This window comes from Bombus vosnesenskii, unplaced genomic scaffold (genome assembly GCF_011952255.1).
Source record: "Bombus vosnesenskii isolate JDL3184/JDL3185 unplaced genomic scaffold, Bvos_JDL3184-5_v1.1 scf7180000013274, whole genome shotgun sequence".
Classification (NCBI taxonomy): Eukaryota; Metazoa; Arthropoda; class Insecta; order Hymenoptera; family Apidae; genus Bombus; species Bombus vosnesenskii.
This window is the reverse complement of record NW_022882932.1, coordinates 1,593,338-1,617,698: the sequence shown is the minus strand read 5'-3', so window position 1 is coordinate 1,617,698 and position 24,361 is coordinate 1,593,338. Positions and strand designations below refer to the sequence as shown.

Genomic DNA, 24,361 nt, shown 5'->3' with positions numbered 1-24,361 from the left:
AAAAAACATGTTGGTGAATTGCAATTTACCAACACAAGGTAGCGCTGAGGTGCTCCATCAATCGGTCCGTCAAGTCTCAAGTTTCACATAAACAGTATATGCCGTGACTTCGGTGTGTTCGAAGCAGTTTGATGTTCGAATCCGCGCAAGTACAGAAGAAGCCGAGATAATGGTGAGATAATTTTTTTTAATCGAAATACAGAGTAGTACATTCCTTTGATTAATCGTACATGGTTCGGAAAAAACCTTGACTATGTTTTGTGGTCGCGATTTAAATACCGTCCTCCCGTAAAATGGATTCTTTAATAAGAGATAATGTTATGAGTGTATTACTCGGGAAACTGCACGTGCGTCATTAAATTCGTAACACAACAGTTCAAGTAATTAAATGATGAAAAAATGTCTGAGAGAATGAAAGAATCTAACAAGAGAAATTAACTCGTTAAGTGAATTGGGATCTCTTTCTTAAATGGAATGGTACAAAGCAACAATTCTTTACCGTGGCAATAAAGGAAACTTTATCAAGATAGGAAAGAGATGTCTGTTTATCATGTGCCTTAATTACCACAATAATGATCTTCTTATGGTATGATTATCAATGTGATTGGCGTATCTTACTGAATGATAGACAATCATCAGTGTGTCATGGAGGACGGTGGTCAAGTGCATTCTAACACTCTTCTTGAGGAAACATTTTATGTTACGTCGAAGAAAAACACTTACTACAAGGTGAGACTAACAGAAAAGGGTCTCAGCTTAGAGAAAGACAATAATGGTGCGACGAAGGTTGAAACGATCGTTCTAAACGACATAATAGGGTGCAGATGTATGCGTTCGAAACGCAAAAGCGCGGGAAGCTGTGTTTGTGGACCAGGTACCTCGAGATCTCAATTTAAGCTGGTCGAGTCTGTGGAAGCATATCAATCCTACGACGAGTTTGACACTTCGGCCTATCTTTATATTTATGCGTACACACTGAAGAAGGCACGTATGAAAGGTATGAAGAGACGAGAAAGGACCACGATCACGCTACGATTCCGCAGCTTTGACAAATACGAAGATAATCTACGAGAGGCCAGCAGGTGGCGATTAGCTATAAAATGTCTCATTGTTGGCTTGCCTGTGCCTAAAAGTTTTATGAGCCCCAGTCACGAGAATCTGGAATCGTTGATTAGCGGTGAGTTCAATCTCTATTTCGTTTTCTTTTTCTTCTTCATCGTACCAAGACATTCACATAGCGATAATTCGATAAATTATGTTTCTTTTCCCACCCTTCTAACGAAGACGTTTGAGGTAGGATCATGTTAGGTAATCAATGCTAGAAATTACGAAATAATAAAACGCGAAGAAGCTTCATTAAAATTCCTTCTACATATTTACGCTAATGAACTTACACATTATGGATGAATCTAGGTATTAATGATTGAATGTTAATTTCAATAACATGATTGTACCTTATTGAAATGAGAATAGTTAATAAATCGGGAATGGCATTGTAACATGGGATGAAAGGTAATTTAATATAAAATATTGTTTATTAATGGTAATTAATATTTGTAAATATAATCAACTATTTCGCAAATATAGTTTCAATTATAGTAGGTACATTGTTATATATGTAGTCATCTCAAATGCTTTCTATTATGTGAAATGCTTTCTATTATAATATCTAATATATGCAGGCCAAACGCGAATGTTTCTTTTCTTGAGTAGGTCTAGATTCTAGATAATGTGTATTAAGAATAATTGTACTTTCATTTGCAGCAAATGCTTTTTCTTCTGCACATCATTTTTAACATTTATTTTCTTCCTTTTTAATACATTATTGTTTATTCTTTATAGAAATATATTCGTTTGAATAATGATAGTTAAATTTTTTAATAATCGATTACGTAGAATCCTACTTAATGTTCCAGTAAGGCAATATCGAAACGGAGGAAGTTGTATGTTGTCGTTATATGAGTACATTTTTACAACGATTAATATATCTGAAATTCAACAAATATGATTGCATGAATAAAAGAATCCCAGATACGGAGTTAGATTATGCGCACGTCATTCTGCGCACTATCTCCTTAATTATATCTAAAGGAATATTAAATTTTACACACACACACACACACACACACACACACACACACACACACACACACACACACACACACACACACACACACACACACACACACACACACACACACACAACAATTTACAAGTTTCTTACGTTGATTCATGCAAAGATTAAGATCTTTTATTTGTATTTTGAAAAGAAATTTTTAATACGCACGCTATCAGTCATTTGCAATATCATACGAACGAATTTCCACATACATTTATTTCAGATAAACGATACAATAATTTTCTATATCTTGATTCATAACCATTGCAACTTATTTAATTTTTAAATTTGAAAAAATTTATTTATTTAAAATTTATTCATAAAAGTAAAAAACTGGAACAAAATTTAGATTCATATCGCCTTTAATCACTTCATTCATTTAAAATGCATTTACTCACCACATTTATAAATATTGCAATCATGTGGAAATCAAAGATTCATACGCTCACATATTTTTCAATGTTTTCTTTCATTTATGTATTATGTACGTTCGTTCCAATATTTCTTGTACTTACATTTTCTCCGGAAACATAAAAGATGCGTTAGAACTATTAAGTACATTACTAAAAAAGTGTTTGCGTCAAAGACGATTTTTTTGCTTTAATTGGATTTAAAACAATTTCAATGTGTAAACTCCAAAGTTTTAAGTCAGTATCTTGAAAGAAACATTTATGTACTGTAAAATTCAGTACAGATCCAATGCTTAGAAAAGATATTGTGTTATTTCGTGGAAATAAAATGTTCTAGTTACTTTGAGCAATATACTTTAAAGTTTTTTAAATATTTTATTTAAAGTTGCAACGACTACCATATGGTCATCTTTAAAGTTGTATTTACATATTATTAGAATAAATATGTCTTGTCTTATTAGTGTTAGAACACTAACAATTGAAAATTTTTACAGATTTCGTGTTTCTCCACTTTCTGCTTCAAACTTTCGGAATATGTACCATGCTCTTTTTGAATTTCCGAAATATCGTAAAACAAAGATTCACCTTCTTACATATCTGTTCCATTTTTTCTCCTTAACCTTATTTTACACAATAGAACATCTGCAATTGAGCAAAAAAATCATTATTCACCGTCTCTGAATCGTAATCATAATTCTTGCAGAATTTATGTTTCTTCTCGTCCTACTTCAAACTTTTCGAATATTGTTACCCTTCTGTATTTTCGAAATGTCTGCCAACATATTTCCATCAAAAGTTTTTCAATCTCCTTTAATGCGTCATGCTTACCTCCGGTTATTAAAAGTTTTCTGGACGTTAAGAATCGTCAGAGCGAGGATTATATTTCCGCATTTTATTCTTAAATAATGTTTATTTTGACTGAAATATTTCTCTGGTTCACAATGTCAATAATATTATGTTAATTTAAAAGCTACACAGGTTAACATCGCGTTATATATGCGTGTCGCTAAAATGCGTAAATCTCGGAATTATGTAACTTCTAATCGAATCTGATTATGCCCATTTATAAATTAAAGGCAATAAATCGCGTCTATATTGGGAATTTATTATTAAAGTTTCGAAATAGGAGAATTAAGCATTATCGTATTTCTTAAAAGCAAAAATTTACTTTTATCGTCCCAATGCTCTTTTTATACCATACTCTTTTTATTTCTTATTTAAAAAGTAATTTTAAAATTATGATTTTCCATATTTTTGGTATAGACTAAAAATAATGATATGATAATAATAGGACTTGTTGATTTACTAATTACTGACATGCTGTAATTATTACACTTCCCGTATATATACATGCTTGTCATTCAAGAACATTGCTAGTCATTGCATTTATTTGCAAGACAGTATAACAACATGATAATAATAAGCGTGAATGATGTTTTTCAGGAACAGAACTTTAAACGAAGTAATATCGAATAAAGTCATTATGACTTCCCCGAAACTGGAACTATCTTAGTTTAAAAACTAAACGAAGCTCAGCTTCGCATTTTTCCTCGTTTAATTCATCTTTGCTGTGTGTTTCTACATAATTCTATGTATACATTGAATACATTATACATATAGTAACGATAACTCAGTTATAGATATACATTTTTAGAATTAGTATTACTTGCTTAAATAAACATTATTTCTCTTTTTGCTTTTTCAATCGATTTTGTTCTTACGTCAGTACTGTAAGCCAGAGTTCTGAGAATTTGAATTAATCATGTTTTTCAACTGCTGAAAATATCATGTGTTTAGTTTTGCAGTAAGCTAAATTATAACTTTAGTTTCTTTGTGGAGAATGATATATCATAATACCGAGAATGATATATTAATAAAACATCATTTTATCAAAATAGCAGTGGTCTGGCATACGTTATTGTAAATTAATAATTAACAACATTACATAATTAAATCTTATATATCAACAAAATATTCCTATAATAATGCTTATGAGATCGCTTATGTCATAGATAATGTAACACGTTTCTGCTAGTCAATATTCAAAATAATGATACTACTTATCTTGTAAACAGAATATGATCGTTTTATGATTATTCATTAAGTGTTGAAAATTCCAAATGTGAAAAAATTGTGAGAAATGAAAAACTCATGTGTTTGTTAAATTTTTAAAAAGCCAATAAAATTCGTAATCATAATTTATTTTCGAAAAAGTTTTAATCTTTTGTCTTCATCCTTTTTCAATATTATTTTATTACTAATTTTACTACTAATTGAAAATTAATACATAAATACACAATACGTTGTTGAAATGTTATTCGATAAAAGTTATTCATTAGGTTCAAGTACCCCGTTTTTTATCAACTTTTACGTTCGTAAATATTTTATTCATTGAAAATTGATATCAGATTCCCTTGCTTGATAACTCGGCAAGGCTTCGTGAAATATTTTAATTTACCGTAATCGAATGCGATTCACTTTGAATTTTCACTTCACTGTGTGTATACAACGCATATGTTTCCACTTGAGAAGAAAAAGACAACTGTACAACTGTACACCTTTTTTATAGCACGATCCGCTTTGAAATTTAGTTAGAGAGTAATCTTTTCATCACATATGTATGCAATCCATCTTTTTAACAAAAGTTTCGAATAAGTTATACTTTGTAATGATAAAATACACGATGCTAGTAAATAATGAAAATTCAGAATAGTAATAATCAATAGTATCTAGTATTTCGATGTTTTATGAAATGTTATTTTAAATAATAATTAGTATTTACTGATAATTGCAGTACTGTTGCTATTGTTCGTTGTTGGTTCGTTATTACAAGCATTGCGTTGTGCCCTGATGCATGAAATGTTAGTTTTCAATTGTATAACGCAATAAAAAGATCGTGTAATTGTGTCTGGTATGATGCAATTCTGTAATAAGGATACATTTTTATGAACTCGAGGAAGAACTGAGTTTCCATGGAAAAATTCAAATGTAATAATTATTTAAATTTTGTTTATTATCTAATATTATTTTAAAGAAATATATGTAATATGGTATGAAATTATACGTTCAACAAATTTAGATATAAATTGAAATTTATTAACCCATTACGAGATTATTACTATTTGGACTTTCAAAGGTAACTGATTCCAAGATTTTGCTGTATCAATGCCAAGACTTTGTCTCTTTAATAACACCAACAACCTGTGGAATAGTGAGAATTGTGTGGCTAATGAATCGGTTTCTTAATCGTCAAAAATATTTGATGATAACATTTTTGTATCTTTATCTAAAAAAGTTATTTTAGTAAGGAATTAGTTTAATTAAAATAAAGATGGTTTAATACATTAATAGCAGCAATATTTTTGATTTATATTCTGTTTATTTTGAATTCACGCAGACAAATTGTATACTATAAGAAAATTAGGAACTATAGGAAAAAGGATTAGAAATAAATACTTGCTATTAATCTTTTCGATTTTGAACAACAATAATAGCAAATAGTAATTAAATTACATACAATATTGTAAATTGCAAACTATATAAATAATTTTAGTACTAACTATTGCTGTGAATAGTACTATCAGTGGTGTTAGTCTCAATGCTATTGATATTCCAATACTATCAATAGTTTGATCAAATATTATTTATAATAGATACATGTATAGATTTTTTTATTTGCAATTGTCTGTCTTGTCAGTATTACAATTTATGATATGACATACTTTTCTATTGCATTATATGATTCTTCATTGTAAAGATTTTTTATTTATTTAAAGTCCTGTATTTACTTACTATTAATTATAGTTCCTTAATTTGACATCTAGGAATACAATTATTACTAAGAAAAGTTGGTTAATGTCAATAATAATACTATTATAATTATAAAAAGATCTAATATTTTAATGATAGTGTAAAACTGTTTATTTATAGACCTATGGCTATTAAATTTTCAAGTCAAATTATATAGAATTAAAAATAAGGTTTAATTGGTATTTTTAATCACCGATATAAGCATAGATCAACATATATCGTAACATTAGCAAAGTTCATAAAAAAGAAAAGTCTTCCTTTTTTATAGCAAAATTACAAATTGTTTTATAACATCCTTTTTACGTCACTTTGCGCAAAAACAGTACATAATAGCAATGCTAATTTGAGCGCTACATGACGCACTAAACTCTAATACGGTAAAAATGTTATCTATTTGACACTGATATTATCAATAAAGAAAGAGTTTTAATAAACTATGCAAATTTATTCGCATCGACATACATGTATTTTAGTTAAAAAAACAAATTAGCAAATCTAGGGAAAACAGACTTTTGCAGTAATCAAAACGTTATTGTATGTTAGTAATATTTTATTTTATCGTTATTATGTTTATAAAAATTTATAATAACCAGAATCTTTTTCCTTTCTTTTATTATGATTATGAAATAATTAGTATTTTCGAATCGTGAATTTTTTAAACTAATATTTGCGAAGCAAAAAGAAAAACGAATTTTATTGCATAAAAAATATTTACGTCGGTCTCGCTGCTTATTACGATTAGATGCATAAGTATTAAAACGCCGTCATGCCATTTATGTCCAAGGCAAGAAAATTATCGCGGCAGTCGGACTCAGTCGAAGTTCGATATTTGGAATGATCTACCGATAGCTTATCTTCCTCAGATTGAATATTTTTTATTTGTTAACGTTTGTAAACATATACACATGCTTGATGTATTGATGTTTGAATCTATGCATATCCATATTTAATATTATAAAATGTACAATAGTGTAAAATATATAGAATAAATAAAATAATAAATAATAAATAGTGTAATATAGTAAAAAGACTAAACTAATTTGCATAAAATAAACAACCAAAAAACCAGCATATCTTTTTTATAGATGAATTATGATACTTGTACGACGCATAATAATGAAACAATTCACCGACGTGTAGATTCTAACCGGATGAGTGAAAAAGGTTAATTTTCATTGCAGCCTATTCATTTCGTGTTTCTCCGTCTCTTTTTTCAAATAATACCCATGTATTTATTTGGTACAGCGTGAATTTTCATGTTAATATCTTATTGAATATTCTGCCAGCGGTTAATTTATAAAAAAAAAAACGTTTAACGCTTCTTATGTAAGTACTACATACTACATACATACATATGTGTATATATTTGTATATTGTTCGATGTTGCGTGTTACAAAGTATATACATATGAAGTTGTAACCAATACAAAATCTCTGCTCGTCAATGGTGCAGTGTATTAATACTATAATGTATATAGCATTACTATCTGCACTAGTGAAATTTTTTCATTACAATATCTGCCAAAGTCTACTCGTTGATAGTATAATATTATGCATAATACAATGTTATACCATTATAGTTTTTTATTCATATCAGTAAAATTGTTATAAATTTTTTGGCCTGGAAACTATTTGTCGATAGTACACAATGACGTATCTCCGAGTTTTCATCGCTATTTATCTTCAGTGATGAAATTCAATTTTTGAATGGCTGTTGCATACAGAATGACCAAATTTAATATGTTTTAATTTGATAATTTAATCAAATCGAATTGCATTCGAAAAATAATAAAATAAATATACACATTTTTTTCATCTCCCACGAAATCAATAATTGAGGCAATATTTCAAATATCATGTTTTCCGGAACGTCCTGTTTTCATTCAAACAGTTTCGCTTTATATCAAACTGCAGGTTAATTTATATTTTATTGTTGACGCAAAGGCAATCGATATTGGCTAAGAGGAAGAGATTTATCCTGCATGATAATGTTTAACCATTAGTTCCAACGTGCGTTTCCGTTAGAATAATGTTTTACCATGGGACATTTAACGTGGGACATGGTAACTTTAATGGAGCTCTGAAAATAGAAAAGAGGACTAAACGAGAGGAAATACATATTATGAAAAATGTTTTTTTCTCAAATTTTAATCTTATTTTCTTCTTCTCTTTGTTTTTTCTTCAAAAGGATACAGTTGCAAAGATTAATTTCTCCGCTTTTTTATCAGTCTGTTGTTCAATAAAACACAAGGCCTCGTACTAAATACATTGAACTATTGCTGTGCATTCCGTTTACGTCACTCCTTGATTTATTGTGCATTGACGAAAATAACCGTCCATCTACTCTGCTCCTCTTTTGACACAGTCCTTTGAGATCGATGTAGTTCAATAATTCACACTAATTTTTTAACACAGTCTCGAATATACAGATCACAGTGGCTAATATGTAGGTACCTACATATTGTACATATTTTTTAATTTATTTCAAGTTTTATATTAGTATACTTAGAGAACTTTTACGTTTGATAAAGTATCGTTTATATAATTCAATAATATATGGCGAATAGATGAATGGTGTGTTTATTTTATATTGGTTTAGTGGATTAGATATATTAAATAATAAATTGGTCGATGCTACACGCTGACCACATGTTATTTCACATTCCAAAGTGTGCTATTCACCTGTATCGATACATGCTAATCCCTAACATCAACATACTGTTGAGCATATTCCACAAGCGTAACATTAATTCAGTATGTCTAGCTTGTTTTAACGTATAATGTTTACATGAATTATTTATCTTGTAATAAGTAATATATTAAGAGTAAAATCATTAGCATTTTTTCACGTTCCATATTTTTGTTGTGGCTTTTATAATGCTTTTAAAAACTTTTGTCCATATGGTATAATATTATAAAATATGTTGGCAAAATTTATACGGAGTTCTGCTATTACATATCTAATATTATTTATTTTGCTATTAAGTAATATTTAGTAATATATTACACAATATTATTCACTGCACAATACATACCGTTTTGAATTCGCTAAGGATACGCTTCCCTTGATAATGCTTTCTAAAATTTCTTTGCAAACTTACACTTGCCACGTACCGTTCAACTCTAAAAATGCTCATCCTCGTAAATATATAAATATATTACACACTCGGATATAGCTTGAGTATTGTGGTGGTCCGTGGATTCACAGGGTTCTAATTTCTAAATGCAACAGAGGCATGCTTTCCTCGTCAAATATTCTCTCGTGCGTCGTTGCAACGTTGGAACACGAATGATTACCAGAGTGGAGCTAGAATATTTATTCGTGTGTGATTTTCAGCTTTTTTAGAAGGCTTTAAAGTGACGTCGATTTCACGCGAACTACAGACTTTCAAGTCCTGCAGGTGCTTTAAAGTAATAACTTTAATTAAAATGCTGTTGTGAGTTAGCATATTTAAAACGCGGATGATACTTATATCTTACAAAAGTGTTAGAATACTTAGTATAGAAACTTTTTATCAATAGGATCGTAAGATTCGTTTCAAATTCTACCCATATAATTACGAGCCGTGTTTTACAGTAGTAATGAAATTTCAAACTGTTTTTTTATAATATGTTGATAGCTTCCATAAGTAGATACGGTAAACATATATAGTATAGTCTATCATGTTTCTATAAGTATTCAAATACTCTTGCGAAACAATGTGTTATTTGAAATGCCAATAATAAAAAGAGCAGTAAAAAAAATAAAACATCAATCGGTAAATAGTCGAAGTCCGTAGGTCCAAACACGTAACAACGATGATGAACAATTCCTCCTTTTTCCATCTATTCAAGATATGACGCGAAAATATGAATAGCATTAGGAATCGGAAATAATACATTCATAGCTTAAACCTGACCACCGGTTTGAATAGTTGGTGATCGGGATACGCTAAAAGTTTCATAGCGACTGGCTGATTCCGTCAATTCTCAAATTGTTCTCTTGACAAGTTTGTTTACAGTGCGCGTTTGAATGGCCACGTATTACTTACGTGGTCATCCGTTATATAACATTCGGCCATATGGATAGATGCTTTATTTATAAGGTTATTGGTGATATCGACGCGAAACAAATGTGGCAAACCGTGCGTACATAAGACGCAAGACAAAAGAACAATTGGGTCGTGTATATGTCGCGTCTTCGCGTCGCCAGAAGTGTTTCGACATTTTTCTCAAGCAACGGACCATGTGGCTACCAGCCAAATTAATTCAAAATGACCTACATAAAATTGCTGATTGCATCTCGTTACAGGGATCGATCGTTGTTCGTTGTTTGCGGTTATCGAGTATTGGTTCAGTTGTCCGAACCAAAGCTTTTCGCTTTGTTGCTCCTCGAATCGGAGCCGATTCTGTGATGAAATTGGATAAGGGCGAAATTCATTTGCATTTTTGGTCAGGAATCGTTTCACAATATCCGTTATCTTTGATAATATATTTTTTTCCACTTATGTATCTATGCATGTATATATACGTATATTGTACGTATAGGTATAGCATATGGCGTAGATCAGTATGCGAAAGATGGCTGGTGGTACGAGAATAATCCGTGCAAAATACACATGTACTTTATTGTCGTCGACCTTGAATTCCAATTTGCAGAAAAAGCGATTTTTATAATGCGATGCTAAAATTTGTTGACTTTGACTTTGATTGAAAACTGTTTTCAGTTTCTAGTAACAATTGTCGCAAATTGTTTTAATAAATTCTTATCTTCCGATTAAAAATCTTAAACAAGTCAAATTAGCCTTAAATACACTTTGGAAACTAAATCGCGCATATCATATTTTTCGCAAGATAATTTTGCAAAGTTTAGCATAAAATTGTAAAGAGATTAAATAACAGTCATGCACGACGATTGTGTTATTATACCTTTTTTATCCGCTATGTTGAATACAATTTTTGTCAAATTATATAAATGAGGCTTCGAGGAGTGATATAATATGATATACGATTAATTCACTCCAAAAGTTTTCTTTCGACTCTCAGACCTTTTATAGTTGGTGTTACTTTATCTGTACTTTCACTAGTTGCGTTTAACGATCCATAACTCCTAGGTTTACGTAAATACAAGCAGAGCCTGTTTAAATTGCTGCTCAGACAGAAAATAGTAACGTTCGTAAGTTTGATAATCTATTTCCTCCATTTTTCTCCCGGAAATGTGGGCAATCCTTTTTTCAGAAGATGGACTTTCTTGTTCTATAAATTCGATCGAACACAGATTTTTTACGTTGTTAGGTTTTATATAAATAAACGCAACCATCGGTATAAAATGTGTTTTGTAAAGTCGTACAAAATATTTATTTGACTATACTACAGATAATTTTTAAAAATTTGTTACTATGTACTTTCATAAAATCAGTTACTCACATTTATATAAATATTTAGTAGTAAGCTTATTCCAATGATAGTCCATACATCTCGATTAATTAAGAAATGCTCAATTATTATCGCAGTAATCAATTCCCTTGTTCTTTTTTTATCGTATTTCAATCTCAATTAATTGCGAGCAAAGAAATCCTTCGTGCAATTCAGAATTATTAAATAGGAAATATAATTTTATAAAAATGCATAAATTATAAGCGAATTAACCAATAATCGTATATAATTAACAGAAAATTGTATCGCAAATATTTTACGCAAAAATAAACAGCATGCTTCATGATAAAATAAAAACTACATTAGAATACATTTGTAAGAAATTACTCAAGAATAATCGAAGACGACTGAACTGCAGAGAAATCTCTGCAAAGGGGTTTGCTGCGGTGGCGTCTGCAGGGGCGTCTTCCAAAGATTAAAACACGCTCGTTGCGTTACACGTCACGTAATCATCCAGGGGTTTCTTGCTTCGTAGAAATTTTCTTTACCCTCGATTAACTTCTCCTTATTGTACGAGATTATATGGCCAAAGATTTCTCATAAAATTTTCAAAGATATTCTGGACCTCGTGATTAACAAAATATAATCAAACTCGGATCTGAAACATATATAGATTCTAGTCTTCTACTGTAAGATTGAGAAAAAATATTTTAGATTCTAAAATTAACGGAAAAGTTTCAGTAAACATAAACACTAAGGCCACAAAGAACCAAAAAGAAAGTAAAGGCAGTTTCAAGTATAGCATGAATTACTCGTGTGACTTCGAAACTGAAATGATTGTCAAGAAAACGGTCAGTATTGCAGCACTTAGGTATTGCAATGACGTGCATAATGTGCCCACGGTTTCATAAGAAATCACCCATAAATTGTACGGATAACACGTGACTGTATGTGAGTAAACGTGATTGTATCTTGATACATTACCAACTAAACAAATCAAATACCGAAGAAATATTTTTAGAGAAATCAATACAAAATATATGACATAATATAAACATGGAAAATAATAATCTTTTTAACGAAAGAAAAATTGTTTCTCCTAAAGTAGCAGTCTCCGCTTTCATTAGATTCATTCATTTTTCATTAAAAAAATCGTTTTAGTTTTTTCAAGTCATGAAAACGTACCACGGTTAAGAATAAAGTTATAACTTAATTAATTATGAAACTAAAGTTAAATGATAGTTTTAATAGTTGAAACACAACTAAATCCTAATTTTCAAAATCATCGCTTACATTATTATGATCTTCGACCCGCCATATGACATAGCAGTGTACAAATGGAAAAAGAACAGGAAAAAGGAAGCAAAAACTCCTTTGAATTGATTGCAGCGTGTCCAGGTGAGCAACGAAAGATTCTGGTGTTGCTGAATCCAAAGTCGGGACCAGGAAGAGGTCGAGAAACGTTCCAGAAAAGGATCCATCCGATTCTATCGGAAGCTGAGAGGCCTTATGATGTTCACATCACCAAGTGTCCCAATTACGCACGCGAGTTCGTGCGTACGAGGGACATCTATCAATGGAGCGGGCTGCTGATGGTCGGAGGCGACGGTATCGTGTTCGAAGTAGTAAATGGGCTTTTTCAAAGGCCCGATTGGGAGAAAGCTCTGAAGGAATTATCCCTTGGTGTGATACCCTGTGGTTCTGGTAATGGTCTGGCGAAATCCATCGCGTACGCTAAACAGTAAGTCTCTTTTAGGATCATCCGGGTTCGTGATTTATTTTATGTGTCTAGCTCGGTCGTTCCGAGGAAGTCGTTATTTCCGCCCGCAACCGCCTCGTTCAATTTATATGTATGCTCGTAGAAATGCGTTTCTGCAATTTCGGCAGACAATGGATTTGTTTTAATAATGATTTTACTAAAATTTTTCGAGAAAATTCTTTTCACTCATGTATACCTTGTATTTATGTATTATAGAATTTATATACTGTTTAATTAAGTTCAAATATATTAAATTTAGTATCATGAAAATGAAATATAGAACCTGATAAAAAGATGTTTTATTGGCAAATAAGAATATTCTTTTTGTAACCACTATATTTTGTAGCCATCTTTTTGTACTATATAACGTACTGTAATTGTACGCTATTCTTGCCTCATTCTTTTAATTTTCTGTGGAAAAATTTTATAATCTTATACCGTTATCGTGCTTCAAACATGTTGTTGGACATTAGAATGATAGTTACATGTATGTCACAAGAATGAAATTATTTTAAAAAGCACTTAAAATAAAGATTGAATGATTTGATAAATAAATTGTTATAAAATATGGAAGATCGCATAGAGAAAACAGATACAGGCGCCATTTAAAGAAGATATTAGTAAGCGAGTGCATCAATCTGCACCATATTGGTTCATTGTATCGAATATTGTTGCAGAGCAAAGGGTTAATTATACACATGTGAGCGACATAACATCGCTTAACAGGCATCGCTGTTATCAATTTATTCTGTGAATTAGTATGAATTTCGCGACAGGCAAGTTGCAATCTTTGAGCATAAGCATTGTTACAAGCACATAGTCTGCATCATTTATTTTAATTTTCCTTGGCTTTTAAACAGAATTTTAGGATAGATAAACAGGATAAAAAAGATTTGAATCGAATCAAACTAATTTTTATAAATATCCGAAACGAAAATTTATATGCAGTAATCTATTTATCCTTGCATTAATACATACATAAGATGAAATATTCAAGGTCCACTGGCTTAGATTTATGATACGATGATTAACTCGGTGCATTGCAAATTTTCTGATATATGAATTTGTAATTTTTCAACAGCTATGATTACTCTCTACAACGATATGCACGTGATAAAATTTCGCGTTTTTAAGGATCGGACGATAACTCGGACGAGCACCGTAAACTAACGATAAATCGACCTAATTTTCATTTAGCCATTAAAGCGTCGAGGACTACACGTGCCCCTGCATTTTTCGTCAAATTCAATTGCTTTCATTATCTTTCATTTAGCTTTTCCTCTCGTTCATATTTCCTACGTCATAACAAATTTCTAATATCTATCCCACATCATATTCATAAACTGAATCATGAAACTATAAAACGATTATGATATTATCATCGTTTTGCCGACCTTAAAAATTTATTGAAAATATTTATTAGATAAAAAATTGCGACAAATTATAAAACTGCAATAATTTTAAACTCGTATTTATTTTTAATTTCCTTTAAGTAAACTTATAATGTAATAACATTGTAATATAACGATTGCATATATACTTGTTCTTTGAAGTATTATCGAATAGATAGTATCGAAATAAGTATGCTATTATTTCTTATGAAATAGCAGAAGTATATTAGATTAATCAGCATCAAGCTAACAAGAAATTTGCACATTTCTTGATATCCGTGGGTTTCATACCTACTTAAAGAATCACGCGGATTTTTCCGCTTGTTAACTGCTCACCTGTTACCGTCAATAGTCGTAAAAAATTCGTTAAAATGTTGTACAATCAGACAATATATACGATAATGAGATATAAATATGTTTTAGACAAAAAATATTCATATACTTTTATGTTGTTATCGTTTATCATTATCGTTACTGTTATTAAAAATGCGTAAGCCACTTGTTGAATATCTGTGCAATAAAAAGTTAAAAAAAAAAGTAATACACAATCAGTAACATTCTACGCTATAGTAGTTATATTGAATCTTCATGTTTGAAAGCATTATTGTTCTAATAATTTAAAAACCATCGGTTTGTTCGTTATATTTTCACTAATATTTTTGTAATTAAAAAACCAATACTTTAATTTCATGAATATTTTAAAAAAGCTAAGTTGCACATTATAAGATAAAAATTATTTACATTAACTTATCATTGTAATGTCGTCGGGATTCTCATCGGGTGACGTTACGTATCTTATGTAACTCAAGAGAACACTATCATATCGATGTAAAACTAAAGCGTTTTTTACTCCCGCACGTTTAATACTAATGTGTTTTAACGTTTCAATGTGTTTCACCATCCTTGAAGTATACTTTCCATATTGTAATTATGATCATATCAAGCAACAACTGGGATGAAAAATACCAACAACGATATTCATGGTACCTGGTACAGATAATGAAAGAAATTTGCACGATCGAAGAGATATTTAACGTAGAATATCTTTCGAACTACATATGTAGCTTGTTGATAAGGTTGTGCACAAGTCGATACGTGAGTTCAATTTTTGTTCAAACTTTATTCTTAAATCGTAACGAGAGGTAATGCGTTGTAAATGACCTTGTTTCATTTCATTCGATATCGGTCTTTACGAACACGTTTTTGGTTTCTCACAACGCTTCGTTTTATAAAACATACGCTATTCTATGAGTCACTTGAAACTACTATTCGTTTTGTAAAATTTGTGTTGATTATCTAGAAAAATTATAGACTTTGCGGTTAAATTATTGGACATTTCTTTTACTATAAATGGCCCCCATCCACACACATACACACACAGCATATGTAAAACTTGTAAAATGTATGTAAACAAAAATGAAATATTACAAAGCTCCAATTGAGATTATTCTGCGTTTCCTGTTTTAAGCACATAGCTTAGTATCGATTTTACATTGAGAAATAGAGACAATTGGATGAAACGCGACGATAACGACAAAAAGTAGTTATTTAATACGCGTTTAGCGAAAAGAGAAAAATTGTAAAGGAAATTTCATTGTTACAAAATTATAGTAATTATGATATAAGGACGGAAGAAAGATTCAATTTTCTTGATGCAGCATTAAATAAACTAGATAGTCGATCATTATTCTCTTGTGGTCATCCGTAATATTATCGATTCTTAGTTACAAAACACAAACAGTTCCAAATTTCTCATTTCATTTTCGTACACAGAAAATTAAAAAATCGAATAATTATATTAATAATAATAAAATTAACCCTATCGTTCTCTTTAGCGTTTAAATATATCACCCGAAATAGATGTTATATCTTTCAATAAATATTACTAAAACAGAGGAAATATTTGCTTTCTGTATTCGATACAATTTTACTAGCTTTTGTGTACTTTACGCTTTTTATGAGATAAAGTACCCTAAAAAAGAAAACATTTGTAACGATACAAACGTATAGAAGAAGTGAGGAGAATAGCAGGGGCAATGGAAATCATGCTATAATTAAATAATTAGAATTATTTTATTTAAGAAAAATCGTAATTTGCTTTAAAAATAATAATCATGCGCATTTACCTATAGTAACGGATTCTATTTCAGGGAGCCGTACGATTATAATCCTCTTCTCGTCAGTGCACTGTCCGTGGTGAAGTTTAAAAAGGCGCAGATGGACCTGGTACGCGTTGAAACAAGGAATCAGATTCTATTTTCGTTTTTATCGGTCGGCTGGGGTTTACTCGCCGACATTGACATTGAGAGTGAACGTCTCCGTGCAATAGGCGGTCAAAGATTCACCATATGGACTATCGCCCGGCTGATAGGTTTGAGGACATACAAAGGAAAAGTATCTTATTTAGCTTGCGATAAAGTACCGTCCGTGGAGAATTTGGGTAATGGCAAGGCCTACAATGAGTACGCACAGGAAACGCAGATATCGCATTCAAGGAGCTGTGGCGATGATTTAGATCGGTACGTTGTTGTCTTATCACGCATTACCTCTATTATTTGCGCATGAAAAATGCCAAATGAAACAAGCATCATATTCGACAAGATAATCCTTTGACAGAATTCTGAGGTCAAATGGGAAAGATGGAGTGAAAATTTTCGCTTAATAGATAACAGACTAGTACGAATGCAAACTTCAATTATCTGTTCTTTGAAGTAACGATACTCTTGTGTAAACATCTCACTTTCTCTCAAAGTATTATATCGATTAATGTATTATAAAAGTCGTAAGAAATATGTAAATACGCTTGTCAAGTTTACGTAAGTTTATAGAAACTGAAATGATACTTTGCATATGGATGTCTCGAGTTTACGTAATATTCTGAATAAATATATACATACATATGTAGTTATCATACGAGATACGGTCTCTATTAATTTTCTATTGACTATGTAATAAGAATCTTATTATCACGAAAAAAGACTTACGTAAAATGTCCGTAAAATAACGCAGAATGTCAAACGAGAGATATTTTTGTATTCAGTATCTGGAATATTGGAGAGATTCTATCTGAATTTAAAATGACATATGATATAATTCGTTCAAGGTTTCATCTGCTTTGTGAATTTATTCTCAATAAATCAGATAAAAATAACACCGGAAACAATCGTTTAAAGTCCCAACATCAAGAACTCATAAAAATTTTATTTGTGGTTTGCATTTATCAACATACAAATTCAATTCTCAAATTGCAATATTTTGTAAATTGACGTTTGAAACGTATATTCTTAAAAAAATGCTTTAAAAAAAGTAATAAAATATGAGTTTTTTTAAAATACTATTCTATCATATGTTTAGATACAGCAAAATCAGTGAATCGAAAAGCTTCCATGATGCAATCGATGGAGATCCTGCTATTTTTGATGGATCGTTTGATAGCTGTGATGATAACGAAATAATAAGCGATAATATCACTCTGGAAACAGAAGCTGAGAGAAGACAGAGGCTAGACAGCTTCTACTCTGCGACATCCGCAAAGTCAACTTATTTTAGCACGGGATCAATCTCTAGTTACCATAGCATCGATGATCCCAATAATGAAGATATTGGTAAGCTTTTAATTCATACATTAATAATTTTCGTATCTCGACAAAACGTTTTTCTTATTGTGTGCTGTTACTCGCATATCATATTTTTACTTTATCTACTTTAACATGCTCGCTTGTAAACGTTTTATGTATTATTACATATCATGTTCTTAGAAACTAAGAGTAGATAAAAAAGTTGGTCTAATTTCTTGATTAATTTTGTACATTACAAGCATTTGAATTAATTTAAATTTTCTGTACTCTGTACCTCTTCCTAAAATAATAATATGTCTGTAATTAAGATCCAGAGAACAATAGTCAAGTTATGTATGGTCCATCCTCAAGGCTGCCCGCTCTAACTTCAGAAGTATCAAATTCTTGGACGCAAATTGAAGGTAATATCTTTAATAGTTTCTAAAATAACAAATAATAATTTTTATTATTTTTAATAATTACCTCCTAAGGTAATAAAAAGTACCGTTAAAATAGAGAGTAATATTTAAAGTCTATGCATATGAAATCAGATGATAAGTTACAATTTATGCAAGGCAAATATATGCTAGTTTAGCCCTTAATAGTCTGTCTGCATGCATCTTACGTTGCGTTTCTTTACACATTATGTAATTCGCAGCTTTATCTGCCACGATGCTAAACTTGATAATGCTGGTACACTTGCTTCCCGTTGAAAAACGGCATCGAGAACAGCATCGCAAGGACAAACATTGCTGCAAATCATATTACTAACCATAACCCATACTTGTACATAGTGTACACAGCTAGCTTATGAGTAAAGCTATAAAAATGCGTACAATATAAACAGAACTGGAATATACTAAGAAAATGTGCAAACAAATGTACCAACGTTATTATCCCATTTACACAATAGTATCCTAGACTTAAGTGCCTAATTTAAGTGATGTTATAATATGATATTTTAATTTGAATGATATTTTCAATATAAATCAATGAATATATTATTTAATGAATTTGTTTGTGTGCTTGAAATTTCAGGAGAGTTCGTTATGGTTCACGCGGCATATCAGTCTCATTTGGGCCAGGATTATTTCTTTGCACCTCGTGCCAAATTGGCGGACGGCGTTATTTGGCTTATGATAATAAAAGCCGGAATTACTCGAGCTAATTTACTCCAGGTAAATAGTTCGATTAAAAACAATATCTCTGGCTTATCTAATTCTAATTCATTGCCAAACAAGTGAAATGTTTTTAAAAGCGAAACGCTTATTAGGTCCTTATTTATTGATAAAGTAATTTAACCCTTTGTGATCTATTCGTTGTTTTAAGTAATACAATGAACTTCCATTTCTCGATTTATCTTGGGTATATACCCACATATATATATTATAAAGAACATTATCATAAAAACATATCTGAGCTATGTTGCCAAAAGATCTGCACATCTGAATTCCATCATCTGAATTTCACAATTTATACACATAGTTCAATGGCGGTTGGTTCAGGAACGAGAATTTTGGCGGAGGTGTGCTTCCGCGATTCAAATAGATTTACGAATTTTTCGGTGACATAGCTCAACTGTGATTCAAAACAGGCTTTAAAAATATACGAGCTTGATAGGTAAATGAAAAGTAAACAAGATTATGCTTGCCTATCAAACACGTGCTTAGACTGTTTTAGCAATTTATCAAGTTATTATTAACCAACAAATCTAAACAACTTTATTGAAACACATCTTGAAACAATTCGTACATTGCCAAAACTTTGATCACAAAGAACTAGTCATTTTTACTATAAGACATCTAAATTAACATATGAAAAATTTTAACCATTCTAATATAAGTAAGAAAATGCAACTTTTTTTATAAGGTATTATGATGTAATTATGATGGAATTAAAATGAAGTTAGAAGCAGATTCAACATATTATAAATACGATATCAACATATTAAGAATTATTTACTATGTCTGTTAGTTCCTGTTGGGATTAAATAATGGTACCCATGTAACACGGTCTGGCGTCGACATGATACCGGTAAAGGCGTTTCGAATAGAACCAGAAGAAGGAGCGAGCGGTTACATTACGGTGGATGGAGAAAAAGTAGATTATGGACCTTTGCAAGCCGAGATATTCCCATCTTTAGCGTCGGTAATGTCTCCTTGATACAAATTAGCATTACACTTCGTACAGAGTTAGCAATGGAAATCAAATTGTACAATCCTAAAATTTTAAGTTCAATAAGATATGTGTTATGGTAGCATGGCCTGGTGACAATACTGTATTAATATATTCCAGTTCGCAATACGTAAATACGATTTAGCTCAAAGAATTGCGATAGATGTACATCCTAAACTATGATATTAATTCGTTTCATCAGATGTATACGAGTACATATGTATAAATTAGCGATATTAATGTAGCCATAATTTGTATAGGCTGAACTTGTTATTTCCTAGAGGTTTATCGTTTGTACGACATAATCCGATGCTGTTATTTGAAACTTTACAGACGTGGTTTACGCATCAAAATTAAATACATTGAAAATACTAATTAGATTAAAACCTTTTTCTATTTTCATTAATTTTTTTATCTCGAGATAATTTTATATCGGTAGTTTTAACGGTAATAAAAATTAAAGTATTCCCCATGCATTTTTAAGTACATTCCTAATTGCATCTCATAAATAAAACTCGATTGAATTTGGATTCAATGGAGATAAAAATTTCAAAAATTCATGTAATTTCTCTCCTACAACGCATTCAGTTTCCAAAAAAAGTCATTTAAAGATTAACGGCTATTTAACATTCCTTTGTATAACTATAAAAATTGTATAGCTTAATTCACTTTAGAACCTTTCAATGTATAAATATTATAAGTATTTTAAACACGTAAGTTTTTTAATTGTTTGTTAATGTACAAAACGTCTGAAAATTTTCGGATGCGGTTGATGAACCATACCATATAACACCGTTCAATAGTGCTTACTAACTAGTTATCTGTAATTTTATTAATTAGCCTAAATCCTAACTTTTTGGACTGTTCCCTATGCAACGTATAATAGTATAACTTCAAAATATTTCATGGATTTTATGCTAGTTTTCCTAATCCTCGATTTATACAACGAATTGGTCATGAAAGTTAGATATAAATCGAAATCAATATTATAACAATATAATAAGTTGAGTAATTCGATGATTAGATGTATCTTCCTCCTCGTTATTTACCAAAGGGTATTATTAAAATTCATCAAGGATTAACGATAATTTCCTCCGTTCAATACCTTCTGATTGTTCTTTCAGCGATGTAAATAAGTACATGTATTGTATTTCTTAAACGATTGTATAGCATATAATACGTTGTAGCTTCCATTGTAAGCATAAAAGAATTAATTTCGATCTTCTCGATCGAATTTGTAAAGATTCTAATTTTTTAAGCTTGTATGCATTTTATCGACCAGGTTGTTATTATCACGCGGTCTAAATGCTGGCATACAGTATTGATTTAATCGCGATAGTTCTTAAATTTTGTACATTTAGACGCATTTTAGATTAAAGAAAGAACATGTCAATCTTTCGATACAACGCACAGATACCGTCTTTTGATCTTACGCTTACGAAATATTTTTTCGAGACATCATTAGCCGCTATAAGAACGACATAAGAACATATCATAATAATTAACAGATAATATGCGGCACGTTAAAGATCCAATATCTGATTCATAAGAGTGCACAATTTAAAAAGAAAAGAAAAACTAATATCGAGAGGACACTAGAGAGGTGTTTGATACTGTTATATAGTTGCGCTTTAATATCGAAACGAAGAACTTTCATTTATTATAGAAAAATTTCATCGATGTTCTCTTAGTTGCTAAAAGCATTTTTATAGAGATAATCGATATAACGTTTAACAAATATTGCGATGATTATAATTTGTATAAATTGTATTATTTTATACGTGTAAATTTGTGCCAAGAGATGCGTAAAGATAATTAAGAAGTATATAGATGATTTTCTTTTTCTCTATATTATTTCTTTTAAGGTTTTATTATTCTATCCTTAGTTTCGTGCCAAATCTTGTGTTTCTGCTTGTGTCATAAATGCCAAGGATCTTAACTAACAAGGGTTAAAACTTTTCACAAAACAAAGAAACCAATTATATATATTTATTATTTTATTTATTGTTACATGCTGTGCAGTATAATGGGGTTTGTAAATTGTTAATGTTTTCCCAAAAATCAAAGGAACACAAGAATTTTATTCACAAAAGGCACAAAACAAAAGAACAGTAAATAATATTGACATAGTTCCATTTGTACTATCTTCAGACAATCAATTTCATTTTATAGCACAGTCAACGAGAAGAAATCAAAATTATCATTTTATAAATTATGTACAAAATATATTGCAAATTCAGTATGGATAAGATTTCAATGGCACATTTGTAATAGAAAATTAATGATTCTTTATAATTGCAGATATGTTTACGATTGCTAGGAAGAGTTCTAGTTGATCCTTTCTAGTCACATAACACATTTGTATGCTCCTGAATGTTATCATTTTGGTATCAATTTAAGTATATATAAAATTTTTCCAAGAAATGAATTTACTTCAATTAAGACACATTTTTTCGAATGTATGTACCAATATAGTCATGAGCTAAGAAACTATTGTAAATACTGAAGAATGCTTAAAATCTCTAAGGATCGATAATCAAAATTTTGAGGTTAACTATAATGATTAAACAATTATTTTATAAAAATGTTTTTTGTAGAAATGTGACTAATAAGGGTTTTTAACTTAAAGCATAAGGCTGTAAATGACATTTTTGTTCGATATTTGTCCCAAAATTTTCAACAAATGTAATTGTGTTACACATGATCTTTTTCTAAGTTTTTTCATTTTTACTAGTTCCTTTCAATATATATTATAACATTAAAAATAGGACAAATAGTCATCTCGTTATAAAAAAATAAAGAAGCGCTAAATTTTTGCATATTCTTAGAGAAACGCTACATTACCGCTCAAAGGAAAAAATATTTGTCATCGATGAGATCAATATTGTAATGTATATTGATTTTTGTTATTCCGCTATTTTTTTGCGGAACGATCGTTAATGTTTTTGAGAATAATGAAAGTTATTTAGTATGATAGCAAATATATATGATAATAAATTTCTTTACATAAAACCTCTATCATCCCGTGGTTTGCTTAAAACTATTGTAGTTAATGAATATTATTTCTGTGCCTAAAAATTGCATATTTATAGTTGCCAGTGTGTAACATATTAGAGTATACCAATATAAATGTGAGTCATCCTGAATCATATTTGTAATTTAATGAGTATTACAGAAGTTGCAAGTTATAAAAAGACATTCCTATCTATATTTTACGATGATAGCACAAAAATTAATTACAAATTATTTGTAACTTACAAAAACATTAACACACTTATAAAATTATGTACATAAAAAAGAAACTCTAGTTTATCACTTATTTATTTCGATATTGATACAAGGAAAATCATCATAAAATTTCTTTCAATCTGATTAATCAAACCAAGCTTCTTTCAATCTGATATAACTATAATTTTTCCAATGTTATACATATTTTTATTTGCATACAGCTACGACATAACCAGAAAAAATGAACGAAAAGGAACTGATATATATCAGAATATAAGAAAAACTCACAGTTTTCTTTAATGCACTTGATTGAAGCAGCTTATACACAGGAAAAATTAGAGTTTTCCTGTATACATAAATTCGTATGAAACAAGATACTTCTTTTTTTATTTATAGATCTGCCGTAAGTACTGCTAACAGGGAAATCACTTATTTACAGTTTATATATAAAGTAGTTACACATAAGTTGCTTATAAGTTTATATATGGATAGAGAACACAAAACATGATCTTTCACGATTGTCAATTCTAGTCTTACAAAAGTATCGCGACCATAAAT

At 30.3% G+C, this 24,361-nt stretch overlaps 1 protein-coding gene and 1 long non-coding RNA gene across 3 annotated transcripts; one reads left to right on the top strand and one right to left on the bottom strand.

Annotated features, from left to right (window-relative positions):
* The first annotated feature begins 85 nt into the window (after positions 1–85).
* On the top strand, positions 86–23,594 carry LOC117231823 (sphingosine kinase 2-like). 2 transcript variants are annotated; one of them, XM_033490654.1, is made up of 7 exons: positions 86–1,177; positions 13,083–13,434; positions 16,994–17,362; positions 18,198–18,448; positions 18,730–18,822; positions 19,439–19,578; positions 20,375–23,594. In XM_033490654.1, the coding sequence occupies exons 1-7, from the start codon at positions 622–624 to the stop codon at positions 20,561–20,563; spliced, it is 1,950 nt and encodes a 649-aa protein (XP_033346545.1). In that variant the 5' UTR covers positions 86–621; the 3' UTR covers positions 20,564–23,594. The 2 variants fall into 2 exon arrangements, with proteins under 2 accessions (XP_033346545.1, XP_033346546.1); XM_033490655.1 differs by lacking the exon at positions 16,994–17,362.
* Positions 2,891–3,499, bottom strand: LOC117231839. Its single transcript, XR_004493028.1, has 2 exons — positions 3,281–3,499; positions 2,891–3,171 (listed from the first exon to the last, which is right to left on the bottom strand). It is a non-coding gene; the product is annotated as an uncharacterized LOC117231839 (long non-coding RNA).
* Positions 23,595–24,361: the final 767 nt, after the last annotated feature.